General features: G+C 38.8%; 1 protein-coding gene across 1 annotated transcript in view; it reads right to left on the reverse strand.

Annotated features, from left to right (window-relative positions):
- Positions 1-7,712, reverse strand: part of TMEM33 (transmembrane protein 33) — a 20,559-nt gene extending 12,847 nt beyond the window's left edge. Inside the window, exons 1-4 of the mRNA XM_029946490.1 lie at positions 7,587-7,712; positions 7,336-7,408; positions 3,599-3,693; positions 2,948-3,135 (exon numbers count right to left, since the gene is read on the reverse strand). Of these exons, the coding sequence (XP_029802350.1) occupies positions 2,948-3,135; positions 3,599-3,693; positions 7,336-7,380 (328 nt within the window). The 5' untranslated portion in view covers positions 7,381-7,408; positions 7,587-7,712. The remainder of the gene's footprint in view (positions 1-2,947; positions 3,136-3,598; positions 3,694-7,335; positions 7,409-7,586) is intronic.
- Between the last annotated feature and the right edge of the window lie 9,785 nt (positions 7,713-17,497).

Consider the following 17,497-nt stretch of genomic DNA (forward strand, 5'->3'; position numbering starts at 1 on the left):
ATGAATGGCAAAAATACTTGTCCTAAAAGTATTTGCAGTTTCTGGGTGCCTGGCTGGCTCAGTCAGTGCAGCATGTGACTTGATCTCTGTGTCATGAGTTCAAGTCCCACATTGGCGGTAATTTACTTAAAAAAAAAAAAATCAAAAAACTTTTTAAATTACCCTTATTTAAAAAAAAACAATTTGCAATTTCTAGGAAATGAGCCATTACATTTTTCTACATTAACTGAAAGCTTGATGTGATGGGAAATGGTGATTACTGCAATATGAGTACCAAATTCATACCATAACACATTAGATCCAGAAGCTGCCTAATTTCCAACTGGCAAGGAAGACCCTGATCTATACCCAAGGATTACAAAAATTGTCTCTCATCTAGTAGTTTTCCAAATTAGTATCTTCACCGATTCTTCCCCAACACACACAAGAATTAAGTAAAACGCTAATTTCCTCAGTAGAGACCATGTACATATAGTTTTATATTTTTTAATCAATCACAGATACCTTTGGAATGGATGAAAGCCACAACTCTCTCCTAATGCCACTGTAAAATTTTGTTGCTTCTTAAATAGTCCAATTTAAACTTTGACACATATTCTAACTTGAAGCAATGTAGGTATGAAAACAGAACCCTGAAGAGAGTAAGAAATCTGGATTCTAATCATGGCTCTGACACTAACTTCATTTCTGAGGTCAAGGGTCATCAAAGCTATAGATTTTTTAATTTTATTATTTATTTATTTACTTATTTTAAGAGAGAAATAGTGCATGCGAGCAGGGCAAGAAGCAGAGGGAGAGACTCTTAGGCAGGCTCCACCCCAGCACAGAGCCCGACACAGGGCTCCATCCCACGACCCTGGGATTACGACTTGAGCCGAAATCAAGAGTCGGATGCTCAACCAACTGAGCTACCCAGGCGCTTCAAAGCTACAGATTTCTAATGAGGTTTGTACTTCTAACATTCCGTAATCCACAAATCCTTGTAAGAGATTCATAATCTTACCTTTCAATGTAACTTTTAAACTATTCAGAAAATATTAACAGTGAAAAGTCTGCAAGTTAAACCCGAAGTACCTATCATGTCTAGACACGAAGGACAACATCACCTATGTAAGTGCAGAGATGAGAACACACTTTTGTAATATGACTTTGCTCATCTTTATTTACTAGCATAATACCCAATTACTTTTAAGAATCAGACTAGCACTGGGGCACCTTGGTGGCTTAGTCAGCTAAGTGTTCAACTTCAGCTCAGGTCATGATCTCAAGGTTCGTGGGTTCAAGCCCCACATCAGGTTCTGTGCTGACAGCTCAGAGCCTGGAGCCTGCTTCTGATTCTGTGTCTCCCTCTCTCTCTGCCCTTCCCCCACTCACAGGCTGTCTCTTGGTCTCTCTAAAATAAATAAAGATTAAAAAATTCTTTTTTTAAAGATTCAGATTAGTATTGGGGGACCTGGATGGCTCAGTCAGTTAAGCATTTGACTCCATTTCAGCTTAGGTCACGATCTCACAGTTCGAGCCCTCCACTGGACTCTGTGAGAACAGCATGGAGCCTACTTAGGATTCTCTCTCTTCCTTTCTCTCTGCCCTTCTCCTACTCAGGCGCTCACACAAGCACGTGCATGCTCTCTCTCAAAATAAATAAATAAGTTAAAAAAATTTTTTTAAAGAATCAAAGTAGTATTTCCTCACAGTTACTAGTTTAGGCTATTCCTATTACTACTACAGACCTTTCAAGTCAGACAGAGCTTGTCAGCATTACTATATACTTGCCAGTACATCAGGCAAGCTGTTTTAAACTCTGAGACTCAATGTCCGTATCAGTAATATAATGCTCACATTGATTTTTTTCAGTATTAAGTATTAAATATGTGATATTTGTATGTACTGACAAAATATGTGCTCAAAAAATTCTTTTCCTATTCTCTTTTCCATACAACTTTAAAAATCTATTTAAAATTTGATTACTTCATGAACACAAAATTATCTAAACAGGTAATATTTAGTCCTAGAGAAACATTTCATCATGTTTTCCACTAGGTATAGTTATGTATCTTTATGATCTGATCATAAATGCATTATTATGACATACTATGATACATATGTATCATAAACACTCAAGAGCTGAACTTCTCAAAGCACAAAATATGTTTGGGGGGGATGATGGTGGGGGAACAAACTACAAAATGATTAAGAGAGACTGGTCACTCTCTTGCCTCACAGTGAACATTAGCCTATCAAAGGTCCTAGGTAAAGAAACCGACTTAAAACCGTTTAATCCTGTGCTTCTCAAACACACTGAAGCCCTCCGCCCCAACCTCCCCCACCTTTTTAGAAATCCACTTATCACCCAACACACTTCTGACATGTATAAACACAATTCCAAACGAGTTCTTTAATTCTCCATAGCTCCAAAGACTATCCATGTGTCCTTATTTTCTCCTCTTTCCACTGTAAATACTAATATTTTTCCTTGTATTTATTAATTATCCAATTTTCTCTTAAATAAGTTATTTCTTAATGAATTTCCATTTGTGTCTAGCTCACCAGGAACTGAAAGAGCTGAGGATTTCTTTTTTAAAGCAAGATATATGGACGTTTTCCCGAAGATTGAATTAAATGAAAAAAACTTAAATATTAAAGTTAAGTCCTCCATAGTTCTGTGCTTTTAATCTGAACTTTACAATATCCATTGCTAATGGGCAAGAACGAAGACACAAAATCTAAAGTCTCCACACCAGCTCTTCAAATGCAGATTTCACATTTTAGAGTCAGAAATCCTTACACTGAATGTATCTTCATTCAAATGAAGTGCCAACCAACCAACCCACCCACCCAGGCTGCCCGGAACCCCTTACGGCCGAACCTTTCCTGTTGCAAAAAAAAATGAGAATCGCCTATACGCTTGATACGTGATTTCCTTGTCAGAAAGGCACAGAAAGGATACTTGTAACAGGGTAGGAATTGACAAAGATGAGGGAGTACAACAGGTAGTGGCAGCTGTCTTCTAACAAGGCCTGGGCCAGGAACGCTCTGCTGAGCTGGAAGTGCGGGAGTCTCTGGTGCAGCCGCAGCGCGCTGGTGAGGGCGTTGGCCAGCAGAGCGCGCTGGTAGAAGCTGGCAGCTTCGTGCAACCTGCGGGTCACCAGAGGAGAGGCTGTCAGGAGGCTCGCCAACCAGCGCGTCTCTTCCTCCTTTGTGGATTGCATCATACTCGCACAACACCGAAGTCTCTTACTTGTCAATAGAAAAAAATTACCTGAACCTACTGTACCTTCTTGGAAGCATCACTTCATACGTGTACCCAACTGAATTTTATAAAGCAGTCGCTCATCCGATTAAGGGAAAGTGTCAAATAGGCACAAAACATAAACCTCTCTCCTCCCCACACATCCATTTTCTATCAGATTTTCAACATGATGTTAAGTGTCAGAAACTACACTATGTAACATCCCTCCAGGCGGGACTACAGTGCCTAAAGGGACTTGCATTTTATTTGTCCCAGAAACTCCTGCAGTTTAACAAGTCTCCAAGTAAAAGGTATTCCATAAAAACCGTCTGAACTGCTATCAAAGGCAGACATCTGTGTAATACATACCCAAGAAGAGGCAGAACAAACAAAGCAGAGCAGTAAACTGTGAACAATCGAGAAAGCCACATGGCCGTGTCCAGTTTATTGGTCATCATGAATTGCTGAATTTAAAAAGAAAAATATTGTAGTAAACTGAGCCTGTAAATTATTTAAGAATGAAGATTACATAGTTTTACTCCTATTCAAAATGTTCTAACAACCCTGTAGCAATTATTTAAAATCAAAATGAAAACTCTTAGGGCGGCTATTTCGGGTATACACTCAGTAACACGTCCAAATGCCTTATTGTTTTGATGCAGAAAGCATGAAAGTACTTAAATAGAAAAATACTAGTTGATATTCAAAAAAAATAAAGACTAATTAAAACTTTGAACTGAAATTTCACTACAATTGTTCGTATTCTTTCAACACTTGTAACACTGGCTTCATCTATTTAAAAAAAATTTTTTTTAACATTTATTTATTTTTGAGAGACAGAGACAGTGTGATTAGGGAAGGGCAGAGAGAGAGGGAGATACAGAATCAGGAGCAGGCTCCAGGCTCTGAGCTGTGAGCAGAGCCCGATGCGGGCCTCAAACCCACCAACTGTGGGCCAAAGTCGGACACCCAACTGACTGAGCCACCCAGACGCCCCATGGCTTCATCTACTTTAAAAGAACATTAAATAAGAACGAATTGCTTCAAGAGAACCAAAGTGCCTGTTCTTAGAAAAATCTCAAATTCAAATAGGTAGGTTTCAGATTTGAGTAAAAAGGCATCACATAGAGCCAGTTTGGATGAAATAATCCTTACAAAAAGAGAAATGTAATACCATGGTAACAGTCTCTCACTACTGAACCTTTTTAGCCTATGGGTAATTTGCTTACGTATCAACAAGGGCCTGACATACTCCAAGTGTCCAAAATGTGGTTGTCAATGTTAAATAGCACCTGTCTCTCCAATTCCACGACTTTCTTCATCCCCCACACATGTTACCCAAGTTTCAGTGGCCCTAGATTAAACTCCCATATGCCACTTTATTCTCCATTTTTCCTCAATCTTTGCCCTTGCTGCATATGCCAAAGATGTATCCATTATCGCTAATGGAATAACTTAAAATCTGATTTTGCATTCAAAATGTATCTTGTATTCAAATTCTTAAGTGGCTTTTACATTTTTTGATAGAATCTATGTTAATTTTTACATCAAGGTTCGATACAAAGACACATGGATATACAAGTAAACAGAAGTTTCACAAAACAATACTTACCTTTCCTATGTGTGATGGATTTTGGTATTTTGTATTCTATTTAAAGTTTAAGAAATATTTAGTGTTCCCAGTAAGCTGATTTCACAATTCACTTAGGAATCTTAATGTGGAGCCTAAAAACACTACTCTAAGCAATCTAACTTATGTTTTGAAATACTATATAAAAAGCTTTTGGAAAAAAATGCAAGTACATTTTAAAATCCAAAAACGTTTTATTTTACTGCATGTCATTATAACAATATGCAGGTGATTTCAGAAGAATGCCTGTTCTGGCTCAGTCGGTAGAGTGTGCAACTCTTGATCTCAGGGTCATGAGTTCCAGCCACACATTGAGTGTGAAGCCTAGGAAAGAAAGGGGAGAGGGGGAGAGGGAGAGAGGGAGAGGGAGAGGGAGAGGGAGAGGGAGAGGGAGAGGGAGAGGGAGAGGGAGAGAGAGAGAGAGAGAGAGAGAGAAAGAGAGAGAGAAAGAGAGAGAGAAAGAGAGAGAGATGGAAAGGAATAAAGAAGAAAAGATGTCTGTTTTATTCTACCCAAACCTACTACATTGTGACTCCCCTAAATTTAAATGATCATAAGCAGTCAAGTGGAAGAATGAATCCAGCTTACTGTACTCAGTTTCTTCACAAATATTCAGACTTTATACAGTAAAGAATAAACTAAGTTTCAGAACTTAATTTTAGAACATGTTCTTTAAAATCTAGGGGTGCCCTGGTGGCTCAATCGACTTCAGCTCAGAGCATGACTCCAAAGTTCATGAGTTCGAGCCTGGCATGGTGCTCTGTGCTGACAACTCAGAGCGTGGAGCCTGCTTCCTGGATTCTGGAACCTGCTTCCTGGATTCTGTGTCTTCCTCTCTCTCTGCCCCTCCCCCACTCACGCTCCATCCCTCTCTCTCTCTCTAAAATAAACAAACATTAACAAAAAGATTTTTAATAAAAAAAATAAAATCTATTTGTTCAGGGGCTCCGGGCTCAGTTGATGGAGCATACAACTCTTCATCTCCGGGCTGTTGGTTCAAGCCCCGCGTTGAGTACAGAGACTGCTTAAAAACAAAATCTTTTAAAAAATAATACTGTTCAGGGTGTTTATTCTGTAATAAATCATCTGTCTATGTGTTTCATTTTGTATACTTTCATGTATCTGTATTTTAGTACACAATAAAAAAGCTTTAAAAAAGTGGACTGGTTTACATTTTAAGAGTCAACAATCTAACTATGTTATAGTCAACAGATACACTGAGGCAGAAAAAATATTCACACAGTCTCAAAGTATCATGCAACAGAACACTTTTTAATTACAAAAGAAAAAAAGTATCTTTACAATGGAGAATCTGGTGCAACGAAATAATCAAACTTAGTATCTGCAATGATGTAAAAGATCAACACGAAATGCTTCCTGATATATAATGCACCAAAAAAGGCAGAGTATCACTTATGTAATATTCCTGCCAAAATGTTCAACTTGAATCTAGTCACCAGGGGGTGAAAAACAGACTTCAATCTGAAAAAGCATTCTGCAGAGTAACAAGTCAGAACTCTTGAAAGTAAAAAATGGCAGGAGGAAGGCAAGGGAACTATTCTGGACTAAAAGAGACTAAAGGCCAGTAAAAGCAATGCATGCTTCTAGACTGAATCCTGGGTAAGGAGGAAGACGCTTTAACACACAACTGAGGAAACCTGGATATGGATTGCAAATCAGGTAACAACATGTTTCAATGTTAAATTTCTCAAACTTAACTGCAAATATTGCCGCAATGGCTGCATTGTGGTCATGTCAAAGAATACTTAAGTATTTATGAATTAGCCATCATTTGGTATGCAACTAATTCTTAAACGGCTCAGCAAAATCAAGAAAAAAGAAAACTTGTGTATATAAATGGAAATATTGCAAAATGTTTAGAAAGGAACAAGAGACAGGCTCGATTCACATATTCATAGTGTTTAAAATTAGAGAGCAATACAAATAACTCTTAGGCAGATCTGCATGTTAAGAATAAAATATTTACAGAAGCCTAAGCTCTCTCTTCGTCAAAAAGTACGGACAAAATGACGAAAAGAAAGAAAAAGGAAAAAAAAGGCCGCTCCGCCCTCACTGCGTAATTTCCATATAATGGCATAAAACGGCCAGAGACGTTCTCAGCTAGCACGCCTGTGCGGAAAGAGGCCTGTGTCACGGCACCACCTCAGGTGGCATCTTCAACCTTGGAACCTAGGACAGTTGAGACCGAGAGGTAGGAAGAGGCAAGAAGATCCAATTTCCTTGGCATACAGGTGAGGGCCACCTGCTCCAGGCCAGCCCACTGAGGCTTCCAAACAGAAAACTTGTAGCTTCCTCTACATCTTCGCATAAGAGCTCTTCTCTCTACGCTTCCCCCACCTCACTCACTAATCCCAGGCCCTTTAAGCAATGAGCTGAAACGCCTCGGAACAGAGCAACACTTCCTCCTCCGTTCTAACTCATAAATGAACCCAGAAGACGCTGCTCGCTCACTTACCACTGCGCCCGCCCCTTGGGGGCCGTTCGGGGCCGTTTCTGCCATGGGGAGATCCACGCACGCGTCTCGGACGCTGCAATCGGTAAGGGGAGAAAAGGGATGTGAGCACACGACTTCGGTAACCGGCGTCCCTGCACCGTGCAACAAGCTCGCCGCGCCCTAAGCGGACTCCGAACCTCGACGGAATAAAAGTTCCGCCCGCTCCAGTGCAGCGAACTGCCTTGGGAGCACCCAAAGTGGCCGGGAAATACCTGTACGACACTGCCAAGATCAAACCCGGGTTTCTAGAAAAACCGGGGAGAAGGCGGAGCTTCGGAGTAAGACCCAACAGCGCAGATCTAACGCCCCCGGCTCCAGGTTCTTGCTGAACCTGGAAGTGCTTCTTTTACTTCCGTGGGGAAGAGGCGGTGACAAGGAGGTGAAACCGATCCTGGTGTCTTGAGGCATGACGGGAAATGTAGTTTTTCTCCTTTCAGTTTCACCAGTCCTGTGCCGCAAAATTTCTTCTTCTTTTTTAAATTTTCTTAACGTTTATTCATTTTTGGTACATGGAGAGAGACAGAGCGTGAGTCGAGGAGGGGCAGAGAGAGAGAGAGAGAGAGAGAGAGAGAGAGAGAGAGAGAAATAGAGGGAGACACAGAATCTAAAGCAGGCTCCAGGCTCTGAGCTGTCAGCAAAGAGCCCAATGCAGGGCTCGAACTCACTAATGGTGAGATCATGGCCTGAGCTGAAGTTAGATGCCTAACTGACTGAGCCACACAGATGCCCCTCTCTGCTCCTTTATGTAGAAGTCTTAGAGATGTCTTCTTGGCCATTTTCCTCTGCAGGCTTGCTAAGCCCTGTGGTCCTACTTATAAAATTAATTTTCAACAAGTACTTAACAAGGCCTGCTATGTGAAAGGCCCCATACTTGGCATGGAGGATTTAAAAAAATGAATATATCACAGATTGTGGGAAAGACAAACCAAAATCACAGCACAGTTCTTGGGTAATATGTGCAGAGGCTGCCGAGGATGGTAACTAAATCAGAAAGGGTCTGGGAAGGTTTCCTGGAAAAGGTAATTCTGGCCCTAAATTTTGAAGGACAAGGAGAAGTTGGCTAAACAGGGGAGGGAATTCCAGATAGAGCAATAGGAAGTTCATGAAGCAACAGGACAGAGTCAAGGAACTAGTTCAGTTTGACCAGAATAAAGGGATGTGTGTGTTGGGGGAGTAGTGGGACTGGGAGATGTAGATTGTAAAAGATTTGGGATAGAGAGGTAGGCAGGTGTGCTAAGGAGAAGATCTGTACTTGACCTTGAAATCCAGGGAATCATGGTACAATTTAATCAGAAGTAATGACATCATGAGGTTTAGTTAGAACCATCCTTTGGCAGTAGGATAGAGGATGATCAGAGAAGCAAGCTAAAACTCAGGGAATTAATTGGGACATTTTGTGTACTTACAGGAGGAATATCCAATATCCATGGACAATCCAGGTGCTAGGCAGTTAGCTGACAAGTCACATGGTGCCCTCTTGAAGCCTTGTAAACTTCTGTCTTTTTTTTTTAAGTTCATTTATTTTGAGAGAGACAAAGACAGTGCAAGTGGGGAAGGGGCATGAGAGAGTGGGGATAAGAGGGAATCCCAAGGAGGCTCTTCACTGCCCGCACAGAGCTGGATGTGGGGCGCGAATCCTTGAAGCCATAAGATCATGACCTGAGCCAAAAGCAAGAGTAGGACACTTAACAGACTGCTTTTCTAAGGTCACTGCCCAAGTTCAGGTCCTTCTGATCTGCAGGGTTGTCTAAAGCACCACCTCTACCGCACTCTTCACATATCATTTACTCCATATTTTTATAGCACTTATCATTCCTTAACAGTGCTTACAAATATTTGGGTACCTATCAGGAATGTGTGGGTGTGTCTAAGCACGGGCTGCCATAACAAAATACTGCAGGCTGGTGGCTTAAACAAAAGAAATTTATTTCTCACAGTTCTGGAAGCTGGAAAGTCTAAGACCGAGGTGCTGGCAGGAAGGTTTATTCTGAGGCCTCTTCTCTTGACTTGAAAGTGGCTGCCATTTCACTGTGTGTTCACGTGGCCTTTCCCTGGTAAGGAGAGGGAAGGGAGAGAGATCTTGCTTGCCTTTATTTATTTATTCCTTTGTTTATTTAATTCTCAAGTTAGTTAACATACAGTGTAGTATTGGCTTCAGTAGAACCCAATGATTCATCACTTCCATATAACACCCAGTGCTCCTCCCAACAAGTGCCCTCCTTAATGCCCATCATCCCTTTAGCCCATCCCCCACCCTATCAAACCTCAGTTTGTTCTCCATATTTAAGAATCTCTTATGGTTTGCCTCCCTCTCAGTTTTTATCTTATTTTTCCTTCCTTTCTATGATCATTTGTCAAGTTTCTCAAATTCCACATATGAATGATACCATATATCTGTGTTTCTCTGATGGACTTATTTCACTTTCTTTTTTAATGAGGCCACTCAGTTTTATTGGTAGAGCCACACCCTTTACACTTAATTACCTACTAAAGACATTATCTCCAAATCTAATCATGTTGGGGGTTAGGGCTTCAACACATGAATTTTAGAAGGACACGATTCAGTCCATTTGGGGGCACGTGGGTGGCTCATTTGGTCAAGCGTCCATCCCTTTTTCTCTCTCCCTCTCCCTTAAAATAAATAAACATTATATATATATACACATATATATACACACACATGAATATATATAATGTATATATAATATTTAAATACATATATAATTGATTTTAAACCTCCTCTTATGGGGCTTCTGCCTGGCTCATGGGGTAGAGTATATGAATCTCAGTCACAGGGCTTAGGGTCATGAGTTCAAGCCCCACCCTGGGCATGGAGCCTACTTAAAAAAAAAAAAAAGGAATGCTCTTATTACAAAAATATTAGTCTCCAAAATGTTTGATATTTAAATTTCATATAACCCACTGATTTCCACAAAACACTTTTGTTGATTTTTTTTCTGAACTTTTGTATCCAGAGCCCCATGTTGTTGCTACTGATAAACCAACATAATTCTGTGAATGTCGTTTGATATGTTTGTTAAGGAATAAAATGAAAGTGTAACAACTAACACATATTGAAACTTCACTCTTTCAACAATGATGTGATCAACCTCTTTGCTGAATTGAATAACAGTTTTTGAATACTGGAAGAATATTTACTCAACTTTTACTGCTATTTACAACATTAACAGCTACAGCTATAACCCACAGATTCATCTGTATCAACAAGCTCTCCATAACTTTTTTTAACGGTTATTTATTTATTCTGAGACAGAGAGATCGAACACACATATGCATAGGGGAGGGGCAGGGAGAGAGGGAGAGAGAGAATCTAAAGCAGGCTCCATGCACTGTCAGCTCAGAGCCCAGCTCTGGGACTTGCTCACACGAAACATGAGATCATGACCTGAGTGGAAATCAAGAGTCAGATGCTTAATTGACTGAGTCACCCAGGCACCCCATTCTCACCATAACTTTTAAGTCTAGACAATCAACACAATAATAAAACCCTTAATTTGCATGCTTTCTGTTTCCATGTTGTAAATGTTGCCACCATGACCTATTTTAAACTATTAACATAATGTTACTGAATGTGAAATTGGAAAGAAATGTGCATAACTCATTATCATACAACATTTCCGTCATGCAGATACAATAGGCATAAATAACCTCAAAGGCATAGATAATGGTAAAGTACAGTAAAAATAATTGAGAGTTTTGAATGTTTATTACCTTTTGTTAAAAGTAATCTCTACTCCCAAAGTGGAACTTGAACTCAGGACCATGAGATACAGAGTTGCATGCTCTATTGACCAAGCCATCCACGTGCCCCTGTTATCTATTTTTAATATAATTTATGGTAAATTTATACACTTTAACTTTTATAATGGTTGTGCATAACAACCAGGTTACAAAATTCTGAAAAATGTAACCGTCAGCTCATGCAAGCCAGTATGTGCTGGGTCCAGCATACCACTATGTGCCTACTCAAATTCCTATTCAATCTCACTGCCCAGTGCCACTATCACCAATTTCTCCTTTTCCCATCAGGAAGATCCCTTATTCAAACCTCCGAATATATTCCTATTCTACTAGAGAATTTATTTAATTTTCTCTTATAATTCAATGACTTTACATGCTCAAAGGACTTAAGTTTCAAGGAAGCAAAGGTGAGAAACTTACCAGTGAGGAATAGAAGAAGGTGGAGGATTTTTGGTTGATAGCCTTTTTTTTTTTTAAGATTTTATTTTTAAATAATCTCTATACTCAACACGGGGCTCAAACTTACAACCTTGAAATCAAGAGTCTCATGCGCTACTGACTAAGCCAGCCAGGTACTACGATAGTCTTAAAAATATTCTCAATTGAAATATAGTACACAACTATTTATTTTTTAAATGAATACATTAATAACTTATCAGGATTCGTTCCCGGGTCTCAGCACCAAAAAAAAAAAAAAAAAAAAAAAAAAAAACTTATCAGGAAATAATACTAACCATAGAAAGACTCCTCATTGGATGCTTACCCCACTGGGTAAAATGTTGACAGGTGACACATGTTTGAAGTATTATACTAGAGATTTTTTGTGGCTTCACAAATACAGTGGGTTATCCTTATACTGTCTCTTGATGTGACTCAATACAATATTCACAACATTCCCTATAAGAAATTCTTGGCAGAATATTTACTTTGAATCTAACCAAGCCTTTCTAGACATAATTTCAGTTTATAGAAAATTCCAAGAGACAGAGTAACAAGTTAAACAACATTGTAAGACAAAAATAAAAATGTGAGACCTTCTACAAAATAACTGGCCTGAACTCTTCAAAAAGTGGCCCCCTGGGTGGCTCAGTTGGTTAAGCATTCAACTCTTGATTTCAACTCTTAATTTCACCTCAGGTCATGATCTCATGGTTGGTGAGTTCAAGCCCCGCATTAGCCTCTGTGCTGACAGTGTGCAGCTTACTTGGAATTCTTTCTCCCTCTCTCTCTGCCCCTACCTAACTTGTGCTCTCTCTCTCTCTCTCTCTCTCTCTCAAAATAAATAGACTTAAATAAATGAGTATCATTATAAAAGGTGGGAGAGCTATTTCAAATCAGAAGAATGTGCAAAGTTAAAACAACCAAGTATTAGTTTATCTAGATTCTAGATTGAAAAACTGTAATATAAGAAATTTGAGGGACATTATAGACATTTGATTATGAGATGGATATTAGATCACATTACAAGGTTATTGTTAATTTTTTGAGAGGTATGGGATTTAGAAATAAAGTTCCAGGTGTTTGCAAATTACATTCAAAAGTTTCAGTAAAAGAGCAGTGTATCTAGATGATGGACAAATAGAGAACACAAAAGCACATGTAGCAAAATATCAATAATTATTTAATCTAGATGAAACACACATGCATACTTATTATTCTCTGTCCTCATCTCTGTGTTTAAATTTTCCATATTAAAATGTTAAGAAAAGACTGGAGGGAATTTTTTATAGCAATGTAATACCTTCTGTGTTTTAATAAATTATTATATGATTTCTGGCATATTACTTAGTATTATATTTAATGATCAATTAGCAACTCAATTTGGTCCCCCAATGTTTTTAAAAACAATGAAAAGTCAATGGTAGCAAAATATCCCCAAATATGGCATTTTGATATGAGGATTATTTTTTTAAATTTTTTAATGTGTATTTATTTTTGAGAGAGAGATAGAACACAAGCAGGTGAAGGGCAGGGAGAGAGGGAGACACAGAATCCAAAGCAGGCTCTGAGCTGTCAGCACAGAACCCAGCATCAGGCTTGAACACACAAACTATGAGATCATGACCTAAACTGAGGTCAGACACTTAACCGACTGGACCACCCAGGTGCCCCTGATAGAAGGATTATTTTAAGCTGAAGACACCTGAGAAGAAGCAGATAAAAAGGAAAGCTCTCTGCACTACTCTTATTGCCTAAAAATAGGACATAAATTTATGAAGTTGTTCTCTCTCCTCTCCCTACTGGGAAGGACAAAAGTTACCCTTATCAGCCCAGAGATGGCACCAAAGGAGTCGACATAAAATACTTGGCTAACGAGCCCTTATCTTTCATTAACTCTCCCATATATTTACCTTCCCCCAATTTTCTCACCCAATAAACTCAAAGTCCTCTTCCTTTGTTTACCTCTCTAAAAGTTTATTGTTCTTTTGTTAAGCTACTCCACAAGCCCAAGTTCTAACCATCCCTTTGAGTTACCCCTTTCTGGATACACTTCCATGTGTATGCATCATTCATATGTTAATAAGCTTCTGTTTCTTTTTCTCTTGTTAATCTGTCTTTTGTCAGTCTAATTTTCATGGACACCAGCCAATGAACCTAAGATAGGTAAAGGGAAAAAAGAAATTTTTCCTCCTCTACAATCGTCAGGTGAATTGCAAAAGAATTTGTTACACAGAGTAGTTTTTTTCTCAACATCTAAACTGATATTTCAAATTATTCCTTTGTTTGGTGCCCTGGAAAAATGGACAGCTACTAAGATTTGAGATGCAAGGATGCCTTTCAAAATGTGAAGAGAACCAGTGTGACACGTTCCCAAAGAGATAACTTTTTAGGAAAACAGATACATGGAAGTTTTGCTTTGCCTCATTCCATTAAAAGTACTAAGGCCAGTACATCTTTCTGGTGGGGTACCTGGCTGGCTCGGTCAGTAAAGCATGTGACTCTTACTCTCAGGGTTGTAAGTTTGAGCCCCATGTTGGGTGTAGAGAATACTTAAAAAGAAAATCTTTAAGAAAAAAAAAAAAGAAAATCGTTTCTATACTTCCAGGGGTACAAGTATCACCAATGTTAATTTTTTTGCCATATTTATTTGAGATTTTTTTCTTTTTTATCAAACTACAATTAAAATCCATCCCCATTCCATTATCCTAACTTTCCAAAGCTACCTTTTCACTGAAATCACTGTATTCTTTCTGTTCATGTTTTTATACTTTCGTTACATAGATTAATATTACATCTGGGCATGTGCAATGAACAATACACAGCATAGTTTTATATTCTTTTACATTTTCCACAGAAGGTACCATATTTCATGTACGCTTGTGGAATCCACTTTTTTTTCAGTCAACAGTGTGTTTAGGATGTAACCATGTTACCACACCTGGGTTCATTTATTCTAGCTGTCTTATTGTATCCTATTTATGAATTACCAAAATGAATTTATTTGGCATCTTCATGAACATTTAGTCTTTTACCTATAAAATCAATTCTGGGGGTGCCAGAGTGACTCAGTCGGTTAAAGGTCTGACTTCAGCTCAGGTCATGACCTTACCATTCAGTTTGTGAGTTTGAGGCCTGTGTGAGCTTTGGATTCTGTGTGTGTGTGTGTGTGTGTGTGTGTCTTTCTCTCTCCCCCGCTCATGTTTTCTCTCTCTCTCTCTCTCTCTCTCAAAAATTAAAAAAAAAATCAAAAAAATTTTTAATCAATTCTGAAATGAACAGCTTTGTGTGAGAGTTTATCTAGAGTAAGTATTTAGAAGCAGAATACAGGGCGCCTGGCTGGCTCAATCAGTGGAGCGTGTGACTCTTGATCTCGCGGCTGTGTGTTTGAATTCCACTGTGGGGATGGAGCTTACTCAGAAAATAATAGAGGCACCTGGGTGGCTCACTCGTAAAAGTGGCCAACTCTTGATTTCAGCTCAGGTCTTGATCTCAGGGTCATGGATGGGTTCCAGCCCCACTTTGGGCTCCTCACTGGGTGTGAAGCCTACTTGAAAAATAATAATAATAACAAAAATAAAAATAGAAGTGAAATAGTTAGGTCAGAATATTTTCAACTTTGCATATTTAAATAGTTGCAAATTTACTCCTAGTGGTTTCACTTAGAGTGTGAGAATATCCCTGCCAACATTTGTTATTTTTAGTTCCCACCAAATCCTATGTGTATGAAAATGGTATTTTGTTCTAATGTACATTTTCCTTAGTAGCAGTGACTTTGAGCACTCTTTTACAACTTTATTGTCCATCCAGGTTTTCTCTTTAGTTGCCTTTTTCTATTGGATTGTTTGTCTTTTATGCCATCTATTATTATTAGTTTGTTAAGAGTTTTTAATTTTTTAAATATTTATTTATTTGAGAGAGAGAGAGAGAGGGTGCCAGTGAGTAAAGTGCAGAGAGAGAGAGAGAGAAGCAGGGTTCACCCAAAGCAGAACACAAGCTCCCCCAGTGTGGGACTTGAACCTATGAACCATGAGATCATGACCTGGGCCGAAGTCAGATGCTAAAGGACTGAGCCACCCAGGCATCCTTGTTATAAGTTTTTCAAAAGTATGTTAAGGGGCGCCTGGGTGGCTCAGTTGGTTAAGAGTCCAGACTCCAGCTCAGGTCATGATCTTGCAGTCTATGAGTTTGAGCCCCACATCGGGCTCTGTGCTGACAGCTCAGAGCCTGAAGCCTGCTTTGGATTCTGTGTCTCCCTCTTTCTCTGCCCCTCCCCTGCTCACACACATATACACACACTCTCTCTTAAAAGTAAATAAGCATTAAATAAAATTAAATAAAATTAAAAGTATGTTAAGATGTTAAAATTATGTTTTGATCCTAGTCCTTTGATAGAGCTGAAATTTTTTCCTTTGACTTTGAAAACTAAATACAAATAGTAAGTAAATATATGAGGGAAGAATGGAAGAAAAATGTGTCCCACAACATTAAACCCCGAGCTTAATCAGAGACTGCCAGGCTCCATGAAGCTATTAAATTAAGATAAATGAAAAGGGCGCCAACCAAGTTGCTTTCCAAACGGTTCATGGTTTGCTTGCCTGATTTATGAAGGATGATACTCCCCATTAAAAGTTTTTTTAGTAGGTTGACTTCATTTTGCTGACTGAACCAACTTAATCCTATTATTCTAATAATTGAGTTCCTTTCATTTTATGCTTTTTGCTTCTTCTGCATTCTCAGACATGCTGAAGGTAGACTAAAATGGACCACAATGGAGATTCTAGAAATGTTACAAAGAAGAAGTCATTTAGTTTGAGTGGATGAAAATAAGGAGATCACAACTTATCAGACTGTACTATGATTAGTCTTACAAATGGTGCTCACTTTTAGTAACTGCTGGATTTTCTTCTACTGCTGTTTCTCCCTAGAGCAGAACCATCACAAAGACCATATTTTCTCAATTTCCTTGTTATTCCCTTGGCTTCACATAAAACTATAGATGCTGAAGTGGATTCCAGGACAGTGTTTCAGGCAACTTAGGGACATATAAATATACTGAAGTCATAGTGGAAGAAGCTGAAGCTACTTTGCCAAGATACAGGAGCCTTCACTTCAGTGGTTAGTGTTAATTATTGAATGCAGTGTCAGCTGTCATGTTCTCCTTTGTATGAGGTATCATAAATCATTTTATGTTTTTTTGAATAGGCTATTTTTATTAACCGAAATATTATTTTTTAAATTTTTTTAATGTTTTATTTATTTTTGAGAGAGAGAGAGAAAGAGAGAGAGAGAGAGAGAACGTGTTCAGAGAGAGAGGGAGACACAGAATCTGAAGACAGTCTCCAGGCTCTGAGCTGTCAGCTGTGAGCCAGCTCAAACCCACAAACCATGAGATCATGACCTGAGCCAAAGCCAGACCCTCAACCGACTGAGCCACCCAATCGCCCCTGATTGAAATATTAGTGACATATAACACTATTATTAGTTTCAGGTGCACAACATTGATTTGATACTTCTGTACATTGGGAAATAATCACCACCATAAGTCTAGTTGTCTGTCACCACACAAAGTTACAAATTTGTTTTCTTATGATGAGAGCTTTTAAGATTTACCCTTAGCAACTCAAGTATACAATGCCAGCTTATTGACTATAGCCACCTTTGCTGTACATTACATCCCCATTGCATATTTATTTTATAACTGGAAGTTTATATCTCTTGATCCCCTTCACTCATTTTGCTTACCCCCATACCACCTCCCCTTTGGCAGCCACCTGTTTTCTCTTTCTGTGACTTTTGTTTGTTCGTTTATTTTGGTTTGTTTGGTTTTTTTAGATTCCACATATAAGTACAATCATACTGTGTATGTTTTTCTCTACCTTATTTCACTTAGCAAAATACCTACAAGGTCCATCCATGTTGA

The sequence above is a fragment of the Suricata suricatta genome, chromosome 1 (assembly GCF_006229205.1).
Source record: "Suricata suricatta isolate VVHF042 chromosome 1, meerkat_22Aug2017_6uvM2_HiC, whole genome shotgun sequence".
In the NCBI taxonomy this organism is placed as follows: Eukaryota; Metazoa; Chordata; class Mammalia; order Carnivora; family Herpestidae; genus Suricata; species Suricata suricatta.